This window comes from Sphaeramia orbicularis, chromosome 4 (genome assembly GCF_902148855.1).
Source record: "Sphaeramia orbicularis chromosome 4, fSphaOr1.1, whole genome shotgun sequence".
NCBI lineage: Eukaryota > Metazoa > Chordata > Actinopteri > Kurtiformes > Apogonidae > Sphaeramia > Sphaeramia orbicularis.
The window spans coordinates 52086113-52107180 of record NC_043960.1 but is presented as its reverse complement, the minus strand read 5'-3'; the positions used below and the strand labels follow the sequence as shown (position 1 = coordinate 52107180).

At 36.9% G+C, this 21068-nt stretch overlaps 1 protein-coding gene and 1 pseudogene across 1 annotated transcript in view; both read right to left on the bottom strand.

Moving 5' to 3' along the window:
* Window positions 1-636: 636 nt before the first annotated feature.
* On the bottom strand, window positions 637-17948 carry LOC115418461 (afadin- and alpha-actinin-binding protein-like; annotated as a pseudogene).
* A 763-nt stretch (window positions 17949-18711) lies between these two features.
* The window catches only part of LOC115417605 (atrial natriuretic peptide receptor 2-like), a 34879-nt gene continuing 32522 nt past the window's right edge, over window positions 18712-21068 (bottom strand). Inside the window, exon 23 of the mRNA XM_030131619.1 lies at window positions 18712-19236. Within this exon, the coding sequence (XP_029987479.1) occupies window positions 19126-19236 (111 nt within the window). The 3' untranslated portion in view covers window positions 18712-19125. The remainder of the gene's footprint in view (window positions 19237-21068) is intronic.

Here is a 21068-nt window from a genome sequence, read left to right as displayed (position 1 = left end):
AGAGTGTTTTGAGCCACAGACACTGCAATACATGGAGGTTGGCCTTGCACTTCTTCTGTTTTAAGCCTGGATGTTAAAAAATTACCCCAAACTCAATGTTACACAAAATATGTTGCTGATAAATTTTACAAAGCCACCATGAAAAATACACTTATCACATAATCTAAGACCCAACTAAACAGTAGATTGTTCCAAACTACACTGTCGCCATAAAGTTGGAATAATGTTGTTTTCAGACACATTCGTCTTTTAAAACCTATTTTTACATGAGTAATCACCTTTGGCCTGGTTAATGATCACATACTGGGTCCCAGTAACACTTTATCCATCAAGAATGAATCATATTGTCAAAATGATTTCATGAGAACAGGTAAAAATATCTCATCACAACTTTATGGGCAACAGTGTATAATTTTACACATTTTCTTATTGATAAAGAACATAGAAAACCACAAATGGATGAGGGCTCTTATTTGGCTTTGACCATTACACTTATTTAATATTTTACAAGATACTTTTAATGTTTGGCATGTATTCATTCAGCTGTATTTCAAAAATATACAGCACATGGTCCAAAGTGAATGGATATTGATAAATCCCGACATTGAAAGATGACGTCTTTATATAGAGCTGTTCTTCTGTTGAGTCCGTGTGCATCTGCTGTGTTCTTCTGGATGGTTTCCATTACAAAAGAGGTTTGATTCTTCAACCTGTTCACTTTGTCTCTTTGGTTCAGTTGAGCTGGAAATCACATTGGACAGCCAGTCAGTAACATGCATCCATTTTACACTAAATATACTGTATTCAAAAAACAGTTAAAGCAATTGTACACACACACGCAAGCACGCACGCGCGCACACACACACACACACACACACACACACACACACACACACACACACACACACACACACACACACACACACACCTGTTGTCCGGGATAAGGCAAAGTGTTGGGAACAATTCATCCGTGGAGGCTGATGTCAGAGGGTCACGTGTGGGAGTGGGGGAGGGTGCATGTGTCAAGTATTTGATGAGCTTTTCTGGAGCTGAACTTGTGCTCGCTTCCATGTCACCTACAAAGATTAAATTACATTTTATTGATCCTACTCAGGAAATTGACTTAAAGATCAAATATTGCATAAATAAAAAAGAAACAGGAGGGAAGAATAAAAGACAATATAAAACAAATGTACACTACAGTATTCAAGTCAAGTCAAATATTGAAGTTAAAAGATATTCAAGTAACAATTATAGTTGAATTTACTTTTTTTCTGGTGTTTGCAATTAACAAATTACACAAGAACAGTTTAAATAGTCAAATGAAACTGATATAACGAGGATTTTATTCAAATTCAACACCAAGTCTTACTTTCAATGACCTACTGCGTCTCAAATTATTCAACCCCCTGAGCAGAATTCCTCAGAAGAGCACACATTTGCTATAAGTTGCAGTCTCAAGTGCTTCAATAGGCTCTATGCACATTCCCACTACTTCCTGAACTTAAGGCAACTCCTTTATTTCCTGTCTGTCATTACTGGTCACACTGATTAATCCAGGTGTGTCTGCTACTTCTTGTTGTGACTACTGTGGTCAGCTGGTGGACAGTTTTAGACACCTGGGTGTTCACATAAACAAGAAACTGGACAGGTCAACACAACCAGATGCCTTGTACAAAAAGGGCCAAAGTCTTCTTCACCTTTTGAGGAGACTGAGGTCCTTTGGAGTCCACAGGCCTCTGCTATGGACATTCTATGACTCTGTGGTAGCCTCTGCTATCCACTATGCTGTGGTCTGGAGGGGGTTCCACTGAACGGGACAGGAAGAGACTGAACAGCCTGGTCAGGAGGGCCAGCTCCATCCTGGGTGGACACTGTGGAGCATCCGTACTGTCTGACAGTTTGCAATTCCACTCTGTTTTAAATATGTTATAGTCTGTATACTTTTATTACTACTATTTTTGCACTTTCTTTATGCTGCCTTTTTTTCTGTTGCTGCTTTGACCATTAATTTCCATGTTGTGGGGATCAATAAAGTCTAATCTAATCTAAAGTCTACAAAGGCTTGGTTTCAGAAGAAGTTCCTGGAAGATACTAGAGCGGGCCTTCACAGTCACCTGACTTGAACCCCCTGAAAGTCTGTGATGGGATTTTGAAAAAGGCAGTTGCAGCACACAAACTCAAGAATATTAATGAACTGGAAGCCTTTAGCCACAAGGAATGGGCTACAATTCCCCAGGAATGCTGCTAGAAGCTGGTGTCCGCCTATGCATCACATTTGCAGCAGGTCATAACAGTGAAAGGGTGCTCTACTACGTACTAAATATACTTGTCACAAAGGGGTTGAATAATTTTGAGACTGCTGTAATCATTAAAAGTAATATTTTACGTTAAATTTGGAGAAACCACTTGCAGTTTTTAGCTGAGTTGAGCTATTCAAGTTATACTTGTATGATGTGTTCATTTGCAAACAGTTGCTAGTTTTTAGATTTTACCAATAAAACTCAAAATACAGAGCTTGAATGCATAATTTTGATTGCAACTGTATGTTATCTGCAAAAAAGTAAGTCAGTTGGCTCATATCACTACATGTTTTTGAAGGATTTGTTACTTACGTTTTAAAAAGGCACTTTGTGACTCTGATATTGAGGTTTCTTTGAGTCAGCAAACGGACTTAAATTTAAAAACTGGTGTTTGAGCCATGTTTGCTCGATCTTCCTCAAAAGCCTTCCTCTGCAAATGAAGACACATTAAAATATACCCAAATAAAATGTCACAACAACTTTAAACACACAAACACACAGATGGTAAATGTGTAATCAGAGCACATATGGTTATGAAGACCAAATCAATTGAATTCCCTTGAAGCTGAGGTGAGTGTTAGTTTTTAAGATTTTCTTTCATCATATTCTAATTCAAATGGTTGAGAAGAAACATGATATCTGCACTTCTTTTTCCTGGCTGTAGAAATCTACCTTGTGATGCAGAATTCTGGTTGTTCACACAGGAGAGACCATAAATGTATGACTGACAGTGTTAACTAGTGATGACTGTTATTACCTCCGCCAAGGAGGTTATGTTTTTGCAGGGTTGTTTGTTGTTTGTTTGTCTGTCTGTTTGTTTGTCTGTCCGTTAGTGTGCAACATAACTCAAAAAGTTATGGACAGATTTGGATGAAATTTTCAGGGTTTGTTGGAAATGGGATAAGGAAGAAAATGATTAAAATTTGGTGGTGATGCGGGGGTGGGGGGGCCCCACGGGGGGGCCCCACTGATCAGCCTTGGCGAGGTCTGCGCTCTCCGAGTGGCTTCTAGTTTATTTTGTTATGACTGATATTTACTCTTGACTGCAGAAGTAATATTAGTGAATCGTTAGCCTCATAGCCTAATTGCCCAAGTCATAAACTATATGTACAACAGTACTGAAACACATTTTATTCAGGTGTTTCTTTCTAACAGGTGTCTGGGATACAAAACAATAATGACTTATATCAGAATATAGTTTTATATTGGGATAAATAACATTGCATTGGTTAGTTTTGGATTAAATTATTATCTTTGCTTCCAAAATGCCTCACATTGATTTTTTTAATCCATGACTATGATTTTAAATGTTCTACCTCTAAATTTCTAAAATATTTTTTTGTGCTCTGACTAATATAATTTTCTACCACAACTAACCATCTACGTTAGTTCACACCACACTTGGGAAGAAAAATCTTCCATTAAACTTTAATTAAATATTGATGTTTATAAACTATATGGATATAAATATTGGGACACATCATGTCTACAGCTATAAGATGTCTTGTTCATGCTGATTTGACATATAAACATCAATATTATAATCAATACAATATTATCCCAAAATAAAACTATATTATGATGTTTGTCATTATTATTTTGTATCCCACAGCTCTGTTAGAAAAGAAACACCTGAATTAAATGTGTCCCAATATTTTTGTCCATTTGTGTTTAAGTTAAACAATAATGCTATGAGGCTAACGATATGTTCCTCTGACTTCCATTAGAATCTTGCAGCTTTAGTTTTATCTTGTTTTGATCACCTCGTGGCTCAATCTTATGGCTGCTTCAGTGAAGTTCCTCCTCTCCTTCTCAAAGATCTTCCTCTGTTCCTCTAAGGTCTTCCACTCTCCTCGGAGGCTCTCTTTTTCCTGAAGCATATAACAGTTGTTCAGCAGGGATGTCGTCTCCTCATCACATGGAGAGTTCAGCTGCTGCTACAAAAAGAAGAACCACCAAACAGTCAGTGCAGTCTGAGCAAATAACACAAAACTGAGCTGCTCTGTGTAAGTGTTTCTTTGTGCCCTAACTTCGGTGTGACTTCAAACAGACTCACCTGTAGGAGCTGCTGTTGTGTTTGAATGAAGTCTTTGCACTGATGGATCTCAAGCTTCAGTCTTTGCATCTCTTCGTCATGAGTCTCTCTTGGAAACTGCATCAGCGCAGCCACTTTCACCCAGCTGAGCCAAAGATGCTGCAGGAACAGCTAAAAGTAATAAGTGTCTGCAGTTGTGTTGCCAAAGAAGTTTTACGTAACAATCTGAGAAAGAAACATGGATCCAGGATGTAAGAGACAGGAAACACTGAAACATGTTTTAAAGCTAGTAGCTATGTCAAGGAGAAAAAAAAAATCCCTAACTCTTCAGTATATTATAATCCACGTTAGATTTATATGTTTTGTTTTTTTTCTCTTTTTTTTATTCATTTCTTATTTTGTCATTATATTTTCAACATATTTATGTCATAGCTCACAAAAAAGTGCTTTGACATGACAATGTGCTCCTCTACAGCTAAAACAATATGTTATATATGACACTGAATCTTTACGGGTGTTTTACAGCTGCATTGGCCAGTTGCTGATATGTCTGATATGTCTGTACATACCTTTTCCACAGATGATATTAGTCCAACTCAGGTCTTTAGTGTTGTCATTATATAACACCAGGTACTTTTTCTAGTAGCAGATTTAAGTGTCATCAGTTTTATTTTTGCCTTACAATAGCTCCTGTCACATTGTTCATATCCGCAGTGATGCAACTTCACAACCAGCTACAGTGAGGGACAACTAGACCTGTAGTGGATGTGCAATGTGCTGGCGAAACCAAAACCGAGTTGATTTGAGTACTACTGACACTGTCAGCAGAAAAGTGGTATTTGTGACTAATCATACACATATTGTAATGGCAGCTCCCTTTACCTGTGATACTTCAGCTTCACTTTTCCAAAGAAGCAAGAAATAGCTTTGTGTCAAGTATGAGTCTATAAAGTGTATGCTTAGAGCAGAGAGGAGAGAGCTGCATGAAGAAGATGTGTATGCTCAGTTGTGATGTGTTTTTTTCTGCCTACTGAAGCTTTAATGGTAAGATTTTTCCTTGACAACAGTGGCAACCAATTATATATTGTGTTGATACTACATATAATAATGTACAATACACATAATACTTATCAATATAGTATTATTTCATACTATCTACAGTCAAGCCAGACACCTGATCTACATGATAAAAAACCCAGGGAAACAGTAAATGGCCTTGTGTTTTTCAGCTAACTTTCACTGTGTTAATCACACTCAGCCTGCCTAAACCGTTTATAATGTGTAGAATACTGACATGACACTACCTTGGCTGTCTAGTCGTTCAACGTGGCTCTTGAGTCTTCTCCATTGCAAACGAATACTGTTAGTCCAGTTTTTCTCGTGCATGATCACAACCAGTTCAATGCTTTCCTTACTGGAATCAAATACTTCCTCTTCTTCCTCCGATTCAACCTGCCATGATAAGAAAAATACTGTATGTTTTCCAATCATCTATTCACACACAAACACATGTTGTAGTGCTTACATTGTTTTGTACTGGAAACAAATAGCAGCAAGAAAACATTTAAACGAACAACTACTTTGTCACACAGAAATTCAACTATTTTTTAAATAACTTTGTAAGTTATGTAAAATGAACACTGACATAAACACAACTTCTTTGAATGTTTAAAAAAAATTATTTCTCATGAACTGTTAATATTATTGATCGTGGCCAACCTTAATGCCACCACCATCATGTTTATCTCCTCTCAAGAAGGTTTCCTTGAGCTGAGAATGGACACCATGTCTTTTTTCATCTGCTGCAACACTTTCCTCAGCTCTGCATTTTCCAGCAATAACTCCCTCTGTCGGCTGTCGTAGTCACTCAGCAGAGTTTTTGTACATTTCTCCTTCATGCCTAAGGATAAAAAAGACAAGCATTTGCTTTATTTATCACAAAACACCATTTCTAAGTTAAAGGCCTTTAAATTAATTAAGTTAATCCCAAATGCAATCATAATGTCAGCCTGTGTGATTATATAACTCCAAAAGGCTGCAATTTAAAGGTCCAGATTTAGAAGTGATCTAATCAGGAAAAGAACATAACTTGATACCAATTTGTATTCAGTGAAACTGAGCAGAAAGTATTTGACACCTTTTTTGTATTGTTGAAATTATTTTACGCTAGTGTAATTTTGCATGTCTCCGTTACAATAAATTGAAGATAAGTAATTTTCCTTGATAACTAACCAAGCAGACACAATAGCTTTTTCCTCAATAATAACACTCTGAGTTTTTCCACAAATCATGAAGTAGTGCTGTAAGTTAACCAATATTTGAACGATGCAAACATTAAATGAAATCTGTCACATAGAGATTGACTATGATCAAACAACTGTTGCAATTATTTGCAGTGTTTGAAATGTGTTCCTGCTTTTTTAGCTCTACATAAAGACCTTAGTACCTCAGCTACAGTACAATGACACGTTATAAAGTAACAAAGTAAAAAACCTGGGCGTTATCTTTGACTCTGAGCTCAACTTCATCCCACATATTAGATCCACCGTAAAAACAGGTTCTATCACCTTAAGAACATAGCCAGAGTCCGTCCAGTTCTCTCGAGCCAACACGGAGATGCTGATGCATGCTTTTATTTCTAGTAGAATCGAGTACTGTAATGCCCTGCTTTCTGGTCATCCCAAAGATAGACTCTCACAACTCCAACTCCTTCAGAATTCAGCCGCTTGAGTGCTGACGAAGACCAGAAGGCGGGCTCACATTACACCGGTTTTAAAATCACTGCATTGGCTCCCCGTGTGTTTCAGGATCAATTTTAAGGTCCTTTTAATAGTTTTTAAATGTCTTAATGGTCTTGCACCTTCTTATGTTTTGACTTGCTTTTACTTTATGAACCCTCGCGGACCCTGAGGTCCTCTGGCACTGGCCTTTTAACAGTTCCAAAAGCTAACACAAAAACTCATGGCGAGGCAGCTTTTCAGCATTATGCTCCTCGCCTCTGGAACAGCCTGCCAGGGAACCTCAGGGCCGCAGAAGAATGTAGAAATTTTTAAAACCAGGCTCAAGACCCACCTTTTTAATTTGGCGTTCTAACTAATGCCTCTGTTTTATCCACTCTAAGGTTTTCTAGTTATATACATATATATATATATATATATATATATATATATATATACATATCTTAAGATTCTTTTAACCAATGCTTCTGTTTTATCATTTTAACGTTCAATATTTATATTATATTTATATTTATGTCTTACATTTAGATTCTTTTAATCAATTCTTTATATCTTTTTAATGTTTCTTATCTATATTCTCCAGTGTTTCATCAGAAGGAGCCCTCCATGCCGGGGGGGGCTGTGGACTCTGGCGGCTGTGGTGCCTTCTTTCACTGGGGTCTGCCTCCTTTCTGGTGGGTGGGGGGTCCCTGCCGCTGCGATGCGGTGCAGTTGGCCCTCTCCCACAGGTTGGGATGCGGTGCTGTGTCGCTGGTGCCTGGTTGCCAGGGTCGGCAGCTGCCTCCTGATGCGGATGGCTCCCTGAGACAGTGCCTCTTCCTCTTTTACTTTTACTTTCTGGTCCTCTCGTGCTCAGTTAGTCTTTTTAAGTATGTCTGTGCTTGTGGGTGTGTGTGTGTGTGTGTGTGGGGTGGTACTGATTTTAAACTTACATGTAAAGCACTTTGTGCTACACCTTTAATGTATGAAAAGTGCTATATAAATAAAGATTGATCGATTGATTGATAAAAAGCCAGAGGATAAACATACTTTGCCTCTGTCTTCTCTGTTTTCCAAAGGCTTCGCTTGCCATCAGCTCTTCCAATGCTGTTTAATACATCAATGGCTGAGGGGAAGAAGCAAAACCAGAAGACAAGATTAGAAATGAAGAAACTGAAGAATCTACAAGCGTTTATCAATCAACACCTCATACCTACAGTATATGACACAAAAGCCAATGCAGAGACTGAGGTTTCAACATATTCAATTTAACCTTGTTCTTTTCCTTTTTGTCACCAGAAGTTGATTCAAGCGTTCCTTCAGTTTGTTAAATTCTCTTTCTTTTCTTTTCATCTCATGGTTGTACTGGCTGGCTCGGCTTGCAATTATGTTCTGAAGTTTTGTACCTGCAACGAAAGAAATAAGACACAGTGTTTCTTTTTAAACTGTCATACTGAGACAACATACCTGCTAGTGATACCATTCCATGGATTATTCCAAAGAAATTACCTCTTCTTTTTCATTTTTCAGGCAGTTCTGGAGGCTCTTCACTTTTAGATGTAGTTGTCGTTCCCTCTCAAGAAGTCCAGTATTTCTCTTTTAGAAAGTTCAAGCTGCTCCTGTGAAAACACACCCAAAAGTCTTGCTGAGTCCAATATCATAATAATAAGGGTTTTCCTTAGGTTTTCAAAGATTTTAGGCAATGTCCTTGGATCCAGGGGGTGGTGGCATTTTTATGGTATTTTTGACCATGGTTATCATATTGTAAAACTAGAAAAGCTAGAAAAGCACAGACCTCCGCCAAGGCAGATCAGTGCCCACCCCCAATCACCACCAAAATTTAATCATTTGTTCCTTGTGCCAGTATCAACATTTCCTGAAAATTTCATTCAAATTCGTCCATAACTTTTTGAGTACTTTTTGAGTTAACCCTGATGAAAACCTCCGCCGTTACACTTGGCGGAGGTAATAAAGCTCACAACACTCACAATGCTTAAAGGGTACCTGTAGTGAATTTTCATTGGTATCTATTTCCAAAGATCACATATAATCCTAGAGGTACTGCCAGGTAACTTACGTCATAGCCCTTTTTCAAGTACGTGTTGTCAAGTATTAAAACACTGTTCCGTCAGTCAGTCATGGTCAGAGACATGTTTCCTCCTTCATGGGCTGTTCCAGCACCGGTACTGATCTAGACTGCTTGTGTTGTTTGATTACCTGGGCTGAGATGGACTGGTCACTGACCCCATGCAGCAGACACCAGTCTAATCACATTATCACCTAGTGCTGGGTCAATGGCAGAGTACAAAGCTTACGGCTGCGCAAACAAGTGCCAACACATACTTTAACTCAATCCGACTCACTGACTGCTGCTTGTTACTCGTATTCATCACCCACTATTAAAAACAATACGTCACTTACGTCCAGCAATGGTTGCTCCCTATAGGTTCTGCCCCCACACATAATTCACACAATAAAAAGGTCCCGTGTGGTTTATATATGGCAGTGTTTTACTGAATTTGTGCCTCTGTTTCATACACAAAGCACAATTAATGCGGTACGCATAACCAGTACAGGTACACTTTAATGGTCAAAGGTCTGTTAATAGTCATATTGGTATTTTATCCACACTTCAAAAGACAGAACTACAGTAAATCATTTTCAGTATACACAGACAGTTATGTCACTCTTCATAGAGTAAAACTGCATCTGGGCTTTGAGGTGGTTTTGTTTTTATACAGAATATTTAAACCAAATTCAAAAGCTACTGTGGGGCTGCTATTGGAAAACTTGTAATTTTCCTGGTAAATCACTGCTCAGTTTACACAACATACACTCTTAAGCCATATTCACATAGGACTACTCAAATTTGCGGACCTCTGGTTATTTGTAAATTAACCATTCCTTGTCTGGGTTTCATGTCGCACATTCACATGGAATAAGCAAAGTCTCGTCTGTGTTTTACTTAAGTGTACTGACATTATTCCCTGTTCTGATGTCAAGAGAGGACAATACTTACAGATAAATTGAAAGACTCATCATCTTTTCAGATGTTGCTTTTCTGAAGGATTTAGGTGTGTTCTTTTAGTGAATATCCATGCAGTATCTGAATTTTTCCCCCCAAAACACATTGAATAGATGCACAAAGGAGGCAAAAATGTTGCAAACGCAACCGTGTTCCAGATATGTTGATTCAAATGGGACTAATATTATCACAGGATCTCTCCGTTTGATGAAATAGGGTAAGGAATTGTGGTGGAATTTTTGTTTTTTTGTTTTACTATGAGCCAAGTATGTCATAATTTTGGGTTAATATCATAGCAATATGTGGACATTAAGGGTAGAACTAAGGCTGCCAGGGTGCAATCCAGAAAAAGTGCTTTGGAGAGTGGGCGCTTTTGACTATCGGTTTGCAAAATTATGAACATAGATGCAGCCAGCTGTTTCCAATAATGACCTGCATGATTGCTCTACTGAGATCAGTACAGATTAGCGTAGAGCCAGCTTATACATAATACACCTGATGACGCAGTGGGGCTCCAACTAGTTTCCATTATGAAGATGGACGAGTTAGTGGATGAATATAACCAAGTCCATAAAACCAGGTTAAACAAGTAGTTGCAAAAACAAAATAAAACTTGCGTAATTTTAGGTTAATTCAAAAACATCTAACAAGTGAAGCTGTAAAAATGTATTTTCACTGACTAATATTTTCTTAAATAACATACTCATCTAAAATACACTGCCTGGCCCAAAACAAAGTACCCCCCTGGGTTTAACTAAGCAAATAGGTATGAGCCTCATATTGGATAATTACTGCATGGGTGATTACAACAAGTTATTTAACCCCAACTGATGCAATGAGCGGTTTCTCATTTCTTAAACAACCATGTCGAAAGGCACATCCCTGATTGTGGAAAAGATATTAGTCTGTTCGAGAAAGGTCGCATCATTGGCATGCATCAAGCAGAGAAAATATCAAAGGAGATTGCATAAACCAAAATTGGGTTAAGAAGTGTCCAATGCATCATTAAAAAACTGGAAGGACAGTGGGGAACTATCGTCTTTGAGGAAGAAATGTGGTCAGAAAAAAATCCTGATTGATCGTGACTGGCAATCCCTTAAACATTTGGTGAAATCAAATAGAAGAAAAACAACAGTAGAACTCAGGGCTATGTTTAATAGTGAAAGAAAGAGCATTTCCATATACACAATGTGAAGGGAACTCAAGGGATTGGGACTGAACAGCTGTGTAGCCTTAAGAAAACCACTAATCAGTGAGACTAACCAGGAAAAAAAGATTTCAATTTACAAGGGAGCATAAAGATTGGACTCTGGAGCAATGGAAGAAGGTCATGTGGTCTGATGAATCCAAACTGACCCTGTTCCAGAGTGATGGGTGCATCAGGGTAAGAAGAGAGGCAGATGAATTGACGCACCCATCATGCCTAGTGCCTACTGTGCAAGCCTGTGGGGGCAGTGCTATGATCTGGGGTAGCTGCAGTTGGTCAGGTCTAGGTTCAACAACATTACGTACCCAAAAAGTTAGATCAACTGACTACCTGAATGTACTGAATAATAAATGACCAGGTTAGTCCATCAATGGATTTTTTCTTCCTCGATGGCAGGGGAATATTCCAAGATGACAATGCCAGGATTCATTGGGCTCAAATTGTGAAAGAGTGGTTCAGGGAGCATGAGACATCATTTTCACACATGGACTGGCCACCACAGAGTCCAGACCTGAACCACAGAGTCCAGACCTTAACCCCATTGAGAATCTTTGGGATGTGCTGGAGAAGGCTTTGCACAGTGGTCAGACTCGCCCATCATCAATACAAGATCTTGGTGAATAATGAATGCCACAGTGGATGGAAACAAATCTTGTAACATTGCAGAAGCTTATCGAAAACAATGCCACAGCGAATGTGTGTCATAATCAAAGTTAAAGACGGTCCAACAAAATATTAGAGTGTGTGACCTTTATTTGGTGGCAACTTTTTTTTGGCCAGGCAGTGTACTTTAACAAGTTGTTCTCTCACCACTGATATAACAAAGCCTGTACAATCTGTGTACACACAAGTATTTAAGGTTCTGGAATTTCTGGTACATTCTGATTAAAAAAAGGGGAAAGGGTACGTCCATTGTTTATCTAAAACCTTGTCTTATGTCCATTTCATCCCTTTTTTCCTTTAAAGCCCTTTTGCATTGACGTTTGTTTTCTTATTTTTTTTTTTTTTTTTAATCACAAATGTGCACCCCAGCATTCCTGTTCTAGGGAGTTTTAGTTCTTAATTGTGTATTGTAAAAAAATACCTCATTGGTATTGCTGAAGGAGGACCAATCATCTTAATTTGTCTTGTCTGAGGAGTCATAGATGTAACACTGTGAGATTCAATTGTAATTTTCAGATGAATGGATGAGAGTGGTGAATTGCTATGTGAATAAATATGTGAACCATGGAAGATACCAATAGAGGGTATACACATACGTCACTTCCCCCCTGGGCCACGCCCCTCTAAGTCAGACTGAATGGCAAAAACCAACCTGCTCAACATGACGAGGTATAGCAGTAAACAGCAAGACAGGAAAAATGTGAAATATGAAATTAAGGACTATTGGAATCAACATGGATCCGTACGAGCTACCAAAGAACAAGTGGTCCACAAACATTGACATGTGGCCCGAAATCGCATATCCTAACATCCAGGGTGTAGGGGATCATCACTATTTTTACCTGAAACAAATATACATGGTTTCATCATTGGTGACAACCAGGGTCCAAAACTAGGCAGAAAACCAGCTGATCCAAAGTGCATTTACAGTAGACCATGTACTGACCCCAGTGAATATATGCATGATCTACTGGGACTGAGGAGATTTACTGAGTCTAGTTCAGGTCAAGTACTTTATACAGCACAGATACTACTGCTGTGGACAAGCAGGGTACGACTGTATTCTGGGAAATTATGATATTTTTCCACTTGTTTTTTAAATTACATTATTCTTGTAATATTATGGCTTTATTGTCGAAATATGACGACTTTAATCTCATAAACGAATGACATTTTAGTTAAACTATGAGGGTTTTTTTTTTTTAACTACAACTTAATTCTCATAACATTGTGATTCTTTTGTATTTGACTTTATCATAAAATTACGGGTTTTATATTGATATTTTATGACTTTATTCTCATAGTGACAAGTATTATTATTTTCTCATGTGGCCTTAATACACTGTCGTAGCTTTATTCTCCAGTTCCCCCGTATTTGAAAAACTGGGTTAGCCTCAGTTTAAGTTAGTTTACAAATCATGTAGGAGCACAAGGTTCATAATCACAAAATGAAGACAAAAATCATGAAAGATCTGATCACGAAACCAAGAGCTTTACTAAGAAGTAATGTTAGCCAAAACAATACGTCATTTAAGGTCTGATTTGATCCAAAAATACAGCATAAATTAATGTTACCTGACACAATCCACAAATCCAGGTTAGGTTTCCTGGATTTGTGGATCCATCTACTTCTCTTTACTTTGTCTTTTGGTGTCTGTAAAATGATAGCTCCAACTGCTTTTCAAACCTGTTCATACAATCAATCGCACAACAGCTCTTCCCCATTTTTTATTAAATATTGTTCTTCAGTTTAGACAGTATTGAAGCCAATGCTGCCACTCATCTCCCTCTTTCTGCCACTCAGTGGGCAGAACCACAGTGACTTCCGCTAATGGTGACATCACATGCATACCCTCTATAAAAAGAGAATTGCAAAAAAAAAAAAAAAAAAAAAAACCTCAAATAAAATAAAAAAGGGGAAAGGACATAAGAGTGAACTTTTTATAAGTCATATAAGATGATGGGATTTTGATCAGACATTTCAGCAATAAAGCAAAGCATGATGATCACTGTCATTGTGAAAAACTCTGCCACAATTAGCAGCTGCTTTACTCTATTCTTTAAACAGAGAGGTGCTGTACGGTGGTCACAGTCAATCAAGTTACTTCCACCTACACAGTCTGACATAACAAATTACAAATATGTTTCACCGGGTTTTACAGTCTACAATGAGCAACAGCATCTGCCTCTCAATGTAAGGAATAACTCCCCCCTAAAAGTCCTCCAGCCAGAAAAGAGACTTAAACCTCAGGAAGAGGAGGGAACCCTCGTCCAGACGGACAGACAAAAATGAATATGTAACAATGTAACAAGAGTATAAGAGAATAAACACAAAAGGAGAGGAGTTCCTGTATTTTTAATTCCATATTCACCATTTTTGGAGTTGCCTAATGACTATTTCATGTTGTATTAAATGTGGTTTATAAAGCTTTTTTTAAAATTATATAATTACAAAGCAATCATTCAATATTAGACAGACTGTACCTTTAGCCGAGTGCATGTGAGCTGCAGGTAGTCCACGTTACTGCTTGATTTAAGCTGCTCCATTTCCATGTTTTCTAGAGTTCGGAGGCCCCTGTGGTGTAGCTGAATCAGGTCGTTCATGCAATTTAGCACAGCAACAACATTCAGCTCCGAGCTCCTGCTTGGCTCTGTCCAAAGAGGTGAGAGACCAAGAGATGACACCTCCTGTCAAAGCAAAAGAGTGAGACAAAAGTATAATAATGGGGTAGCTTTACATTTATTTCAACATGAACTTTCACACTGCAGATTATGCTTTAGTCAAACATAGAAGCGGACGAACATGGGCATTCTCATTAGGTATTTTACAGCACCAAAGGTGAATTAATGGAGAAGCAGGTTACCAACCTGACTGATGTGCAACACACATTCTTGCACATTGCTCTCTGTGCAGAAGTAGGAGTTTCTTTGCAGTGGTAGCGATGATTGGCCACACTGCCTCAAGGGAGATGGTCTACATTCAACAGAGCTGCTGTGAATGTCCTTGACTTCTGGGGAAAAATGTATCATGTAAAATTACAGCACAGAGTACACAAAGAATACAGTTGAGGAAAAATTCTTCACAATCATAAACCAGATGGAGTTGTTTGACTCATTTATCCTATATATTTGTTTAATAAGTGTTTATGTTAGTACAAAGACCAATACACATTTGTTAGTTGGTGGAAACAAAAGTTAGTCTTGTTAAAATAAAATAAAATAAAATAAAAAAAAACAATACATTGCTTCACATTCCTTACACATATAGCTTATATTTATTCAGTGAATTCAATATGTTAAAAAAAACAATATTGCCAAATTTAAAGTATGATGCCTTCAAAAAGATAAACTATTGCAGAGTTCTCTAGGCAATATAACAATAACTTTCATCTTTGCAAAATAGTTTTAAATCATGATGAACTTTATTGTGTGATGTGCATTTTAGTTTGTATTTTGGGTTATTTTGTTTAGATTTTGTTTATAAAACACTTGTTCCTGTCTTATGTTGTTTCATTAACATATTTTTATACTGAATAAAACTTTCAATTGCACTTGGCACTGAAAGTGAACAAGGTATAGTAATAGTAAAGGTATAAAGTAGCATCTATCAGTGTGTTTGTGTTTCTGTGTGTTATAATACACCCCAAGTCATTCATGGATACATCAGACTTTAGGAACCATAATATGAGAAAGAGAATATCTTGTAACCTGTATGATGTTACTAATTAATAATAGTAGCACTAATAAACCTACATTCAATGAAGAGGAAGTCTGCTGTTACCCTGTAAACTCTCAGAATTTCAGGGGAATACACCTTCCTTATTTCTTAACAAGGATTTTATTGTAAAACAAATAAATGATAGTTCTTTTTTTTTTACATTACACATTAAAAAAAAAAAAGTCCCCTCCTATTCTGTAAATGTTGCGCTTACACAGCGATGCTCAAAACTTACCGCTCATGCAGCCTGTATGGCTTTTTCTTATCTGTTTACATGGGTATTAAATAAAGCAAATCAAGCAACTGTTATCCACCTAAAGTGGTATGTTTTGTCTTATGCCAAAATTCAAGGTTTGCATTCTCTAAGATTTTTGCATTTTTACTACTCAGTAGGATTTTTTTGAGTCTTCCACCTCTAGATTTTTTTTCTTAATGTTTTACTGTTTGGCAAGTGTTTGTCTCATTTTAAAGATATAGAATAGATAAACAATGATCAAGTTTCCTCAAAAGTAAAGATTTGACATTTATCTATAGCCAAAAATGTTATCATCCTCAAAAACTTCAAAAATCTGGACTCACCCATGGACGACTCAGGCATCGTTGCAGTGCAGCCTTCAGGCTATGTGTGTGGATTATGTACTACATGTGCAGGCTTCCCACAAGGTTGATACCAAATCCACCTACACAGTCTGCTCCTGAAATAGAAGGTTAGATTAGTATCACCCATTCATCAGTGTCCAGATTACAAGGCATCTAGAGAACACATACAGTAGTGACAGAGAATCCTTCTCTACAGTGTTTATTTTGAATAGTGATTACACTGTAAATGCAGTAACTCTACATTAAAACATTAAAATCTCTGCTTATCTAAAAACAACTTTACTAAACCTACTTGTAAACTTATTTGTCTTATTTTGTGAATTATTATGCTGTATTGTATCATTGCTAGTGCGAGCACAGGTTACACATCGGAAACAGTCTAGCGTCTTATCTCAATGCTCTTATAATCAGCTGATCAGACTAATCCCAGACTGGCAGTATGGTGTTTTTATCTGTAGAAGCAGCACAACACAACATGTGACACAGAGGAGAGCCAATTTCTTCATGGATGGATAGTGCTAAATGCCATCAACAAACAGACATTTAGACCAATGGTATATGTGTATCATGCCATCTCAGGACAGGAAAACTTCACTTAGCACAATCCTGCATCTAACAAAGAACATAATGGTATGTGTGCATGTATTTGTGACTTTGACTCTGCATACATTTGAGTGAATGGTTGGATGTGATTGAACTTTTTTATATAGATGTAGTTATAGAAATGCATTTTTTACTGCTTTTTGTATGTTTTAGTTTTTATTAATGTCTGTTTTTTAAAGATAACATCAACCTGCCCAGGGACTACAGGTGGAAATTAGCACTAGTGCTATAACCTGGCACAATACATCTCTCCTTTTTAAGGTTAATGTGTATTGTGCATTGTCCATGTCTAAATAAATAAATAAAATGACATGAAAAATAAAGACTGATTCATTGGCACAGGCCAAAGCTCCCTACCTTTGGGTTTCAATGATACTTAATCTGGAGAGACAGATGGCAAGCCTGCACAAACCTGCCACAAAGTTACACAAACCAGGTTAACCAAGTGTAAACCTTGAACTTTAGGCAGAATAGCCTAAAATGGAGTTTCTAGATGCATTTGAAGGTATGTAACACTAGTTTGAAAGCTTTTTATATAAAGTCTAGGGTGAAGATTTAGCTAACATCATAAATTCCATGCTACTAATTGGACATTTCCTCAGTGTAATTTGAAGATGGGTCAAAGATTGACAGCAATCCCAGACTTAATTCATAAATAAGGGCATAAAAGAAGCTAATTTCATGGGATGGTGCTCAGTCATATTTTTAGCACACAGCTGAATGTTAGCGTGTTTCATGTTACATTAGCTAACGCCAACCAGCCGTTGAATCAGCACAAAACATTTGTTAAAATGTTAATAAAACAACAAAGAACAGGCTAAAACTTATGAACATGTTCAAGGCTGAAACACAGATTATCTTCGTTAACTGAAAAATGTCGTAGCAAAAAAAACTGTGACACTGAAGCGGCATAGCTGGCTAAGTCTACCTGCTCTATTTGACCACTTAAGCAGGCAGAAAGCTTTCTTACGAAATATTCAATTTCAAGCACTTACTTGAAACGAAATATACGGTCAAACCGCTCCTCTCTCTCCAACAGCAGCTTCTGAAGCCGTGTCAGCTCTCAGGACTGCACGCGAACCAAACAGCTCGCTGATTGGACGAGTCGTTGTCTAGCAACCAAACATGGCTCAACCTGATTGGTTCTGTGGACTACGCTCAAAGCCATTAATGTTTTAACTGAAATAAATTTTTAAATAGCCCTTTCTATTGACAAATTAATTAATGGAGTTATTATTTAACGGCTGCAAGAACAAATAGACTACAGTGGTATTTTGAAATGTGATTATTTAACAAGCATCTGGAAAACAAACATAAATGTGACGTCTGGGCAGTCACTTTATTAATGTAATTTACACAAACGTTGAATAAAAAATATGAAATGTCTTATTTACAAAGCTGATAAAGTCTGTCAGTTGATTAGTGTTAAAGTTTATGTGCATCAACAGAACACCTGAAAAATATTGGTCATACAAAATCCATCACTCACAAATGGACTAAAGAGTTTTGATTGAAATTTCATTGATGTGAAAGTTTTTCCTTCTAAACACTTATGTTTATGTGATGAAGATCAGTGGAAATTCTATTTAGATTTAATTAGTGAAAAAATAGCTGATCTTGTACACAATGACAGAATTCTAACTAGAGAAACTAAACTAAAACAGTCATTATTAATAATATTGATCATTGTAAAAGGATTAAAGACACCTCTGTTGTGAATAAGGATTACATATGCCTGTTTCTAATTACAAATTATTTGCTAGAGACTCTTACTATTTTCAAGTTTTTATTTATTTATTTTTTTCCAGGCAGTGAAACTTCCTTTACACTTTTTTCCAATGAACCAGTTTCTCATGAAAGTGCTTAAAAAATACAGTATTGGGATGAAAACACACTGATCAGAAAACATTGTGAGATGAAACCTGTATTACTGGTTTCATCACATACTGTAATGTTTTTCTCTGCATATGCTTTTATCAGCAACTGGAGGAAAATACCATGCCATGTACAGTTAAAATGCAAAATAAATGTGCATCACCACTCCTGGTAACAACAGTAATGTATGACAATGAGCAATGCAACCACAAACATTACATCTACTGAGCTTACAGTGTAGTAAGACATTTAAGTATGTAATTGCCTACATTACTTATAGTATTCAGTTTAAAATTACAGATGCACATACACATAACTGGATACAATTGTACACAAACAAAGCCTAATCCACTTTTATTGTGTTGATCTCCACTCAGATCTATTCACTGACTGGTACTGGGACTCCTCTGGATTCAGATGTTCGGTGCAGCAGATCTGTGCTATTATCTCTCTTGGCTTCAAGCCACCATGTTGTCATCTCCCCTTTGCCCTTTTGGGTCAAGAGAAAAAGACAGGCGGAGTCAATACAAGAGACAGGAGAGAGTCATATTGCAAACCATGTGTTTCTTTGAATTTTAAATAAAGCCATTAGGGTCCACTGGGAAGCAGAGAGCAGCAGCTGGGACCACCGCTTAGCAAGACATCACAAGTGTCAGTCCTCCCCCACTAAATTACACTGGCCCCACCCAAAACACAGACCTTCAGTTACAAAGGAAATAGACACCAGTGGAAGTGGATCATATAATACTACCATTAAAGAAAGGCTTTTTTTTAACCTTTAGAAAAGTTTTGAATTTCCTGTGAGCTTTTAAAGCCACACACCTGTGGCAATCCATAGACATTATCTTGATTTGTCAAAGAAAAGTACATGCAGATTATGTGTAAATATCAGTCCTTTACTTTCTGTAGAACAGGGATTCACCAAAAGACCCAAGAGAGAAATGTGCCCTTTCCCAAAATTTTTAAATTAATTATTTATCTCCCTTTTTTTAATATAACAGCATTTATATGTGTCTATAATTGTACAAAAAAACAATAATAATAATTATAAGAGGAAGAAGGAGAAAAAGAAGATGAAAAAGAAGTATTAAATTGACAAAATGAGGGAAAAATGAAGGAAATAAGAAGTGTGATAATAAGAAAAATCATCAATATTAATAAAGAATGAGAAACAAAATTAATTCAAATTAAGAAAATAGTCAAGAACATGAACAAAGAATGAGCAAAATGAATTCAAATGAGGAATAGTCAAGAAAAAGAACAAAATTATACAAATAATTACAATTTAAAAAGTAGCAACCCAGTCAAAAAGATTCCATGACCCATTTTGAGTAAACCATAAGTCTGATGGAGACAGCTTCACAAGGCTGATAACACTGATACTGGGTTGAATCTGAGATAAACTGGGGGATGTGTATCAGTTCAGTTCAGTAGGTAACTCTAGACCAGTTTCACGTAAACCTGGCTCTAAACTCCAAAACACCAGGTACACTTTAAATGGTAAATTCCATTCAACTCAAGACATTTTTATTTCGGAAAGCTTTTGGTTGATGGATTTATCCTTTTATTTATTTTATTAAATTATTCTTATGTTGTTTTATTGCACCCATTTTATCTACAGTATTTTGTGATTTTTATCTGTGAAAAGTGCTTTATAAATAAACTTTACTTACTTAATAAATTCTCAGAAACAGTTCAGCAATATAGATATCTAAGAATTTCACTAGAAGGTCAGCTGGACATTATCATCAACTAGAAGACACCTGCATACAGTATCTGCACTTTCATTTAGGAAACCTTGTTTTCTGAGACATAACCATCCACTGCTGACCTAAACCATCTACTGATCTAAACTGTTTAATACCTGCTGATCCACTAATCCTATCAATACATGTAAATAATTGGTGTAAAGTACAGTTTGTCATCTTTTCATGGTCATCAGATATGACCCATTTGGATGTTCAAAGGCTTCATAGTTACCGTGGAAACACTGTCATCTTCTACAACATTGATTCACCAGTAAAACCCATGGAGTTGGATCAATGACAGTGGATGGACACACTTGTTTCTATATTCAGTTTTTGATAAATTTTGCTAAAAAAAAAAAAAAAAAAGTCATGTTTTTGTCCCTGTTTTGAATTTTTGAACATTTACATGATCAGTTAAATCAAATAAAGGAAATACCAGATTTTCAGTGAAAAATGCAGACAATTTTTATTAAATTAATAATAAATCACTAAGGAAAAGTTAAATGTGGAGAAAAGTTCATTTGGAAGACACCTTTAAGGGTTAACTTTTTAAGTTAAGTTGAGTTCAGAGCTC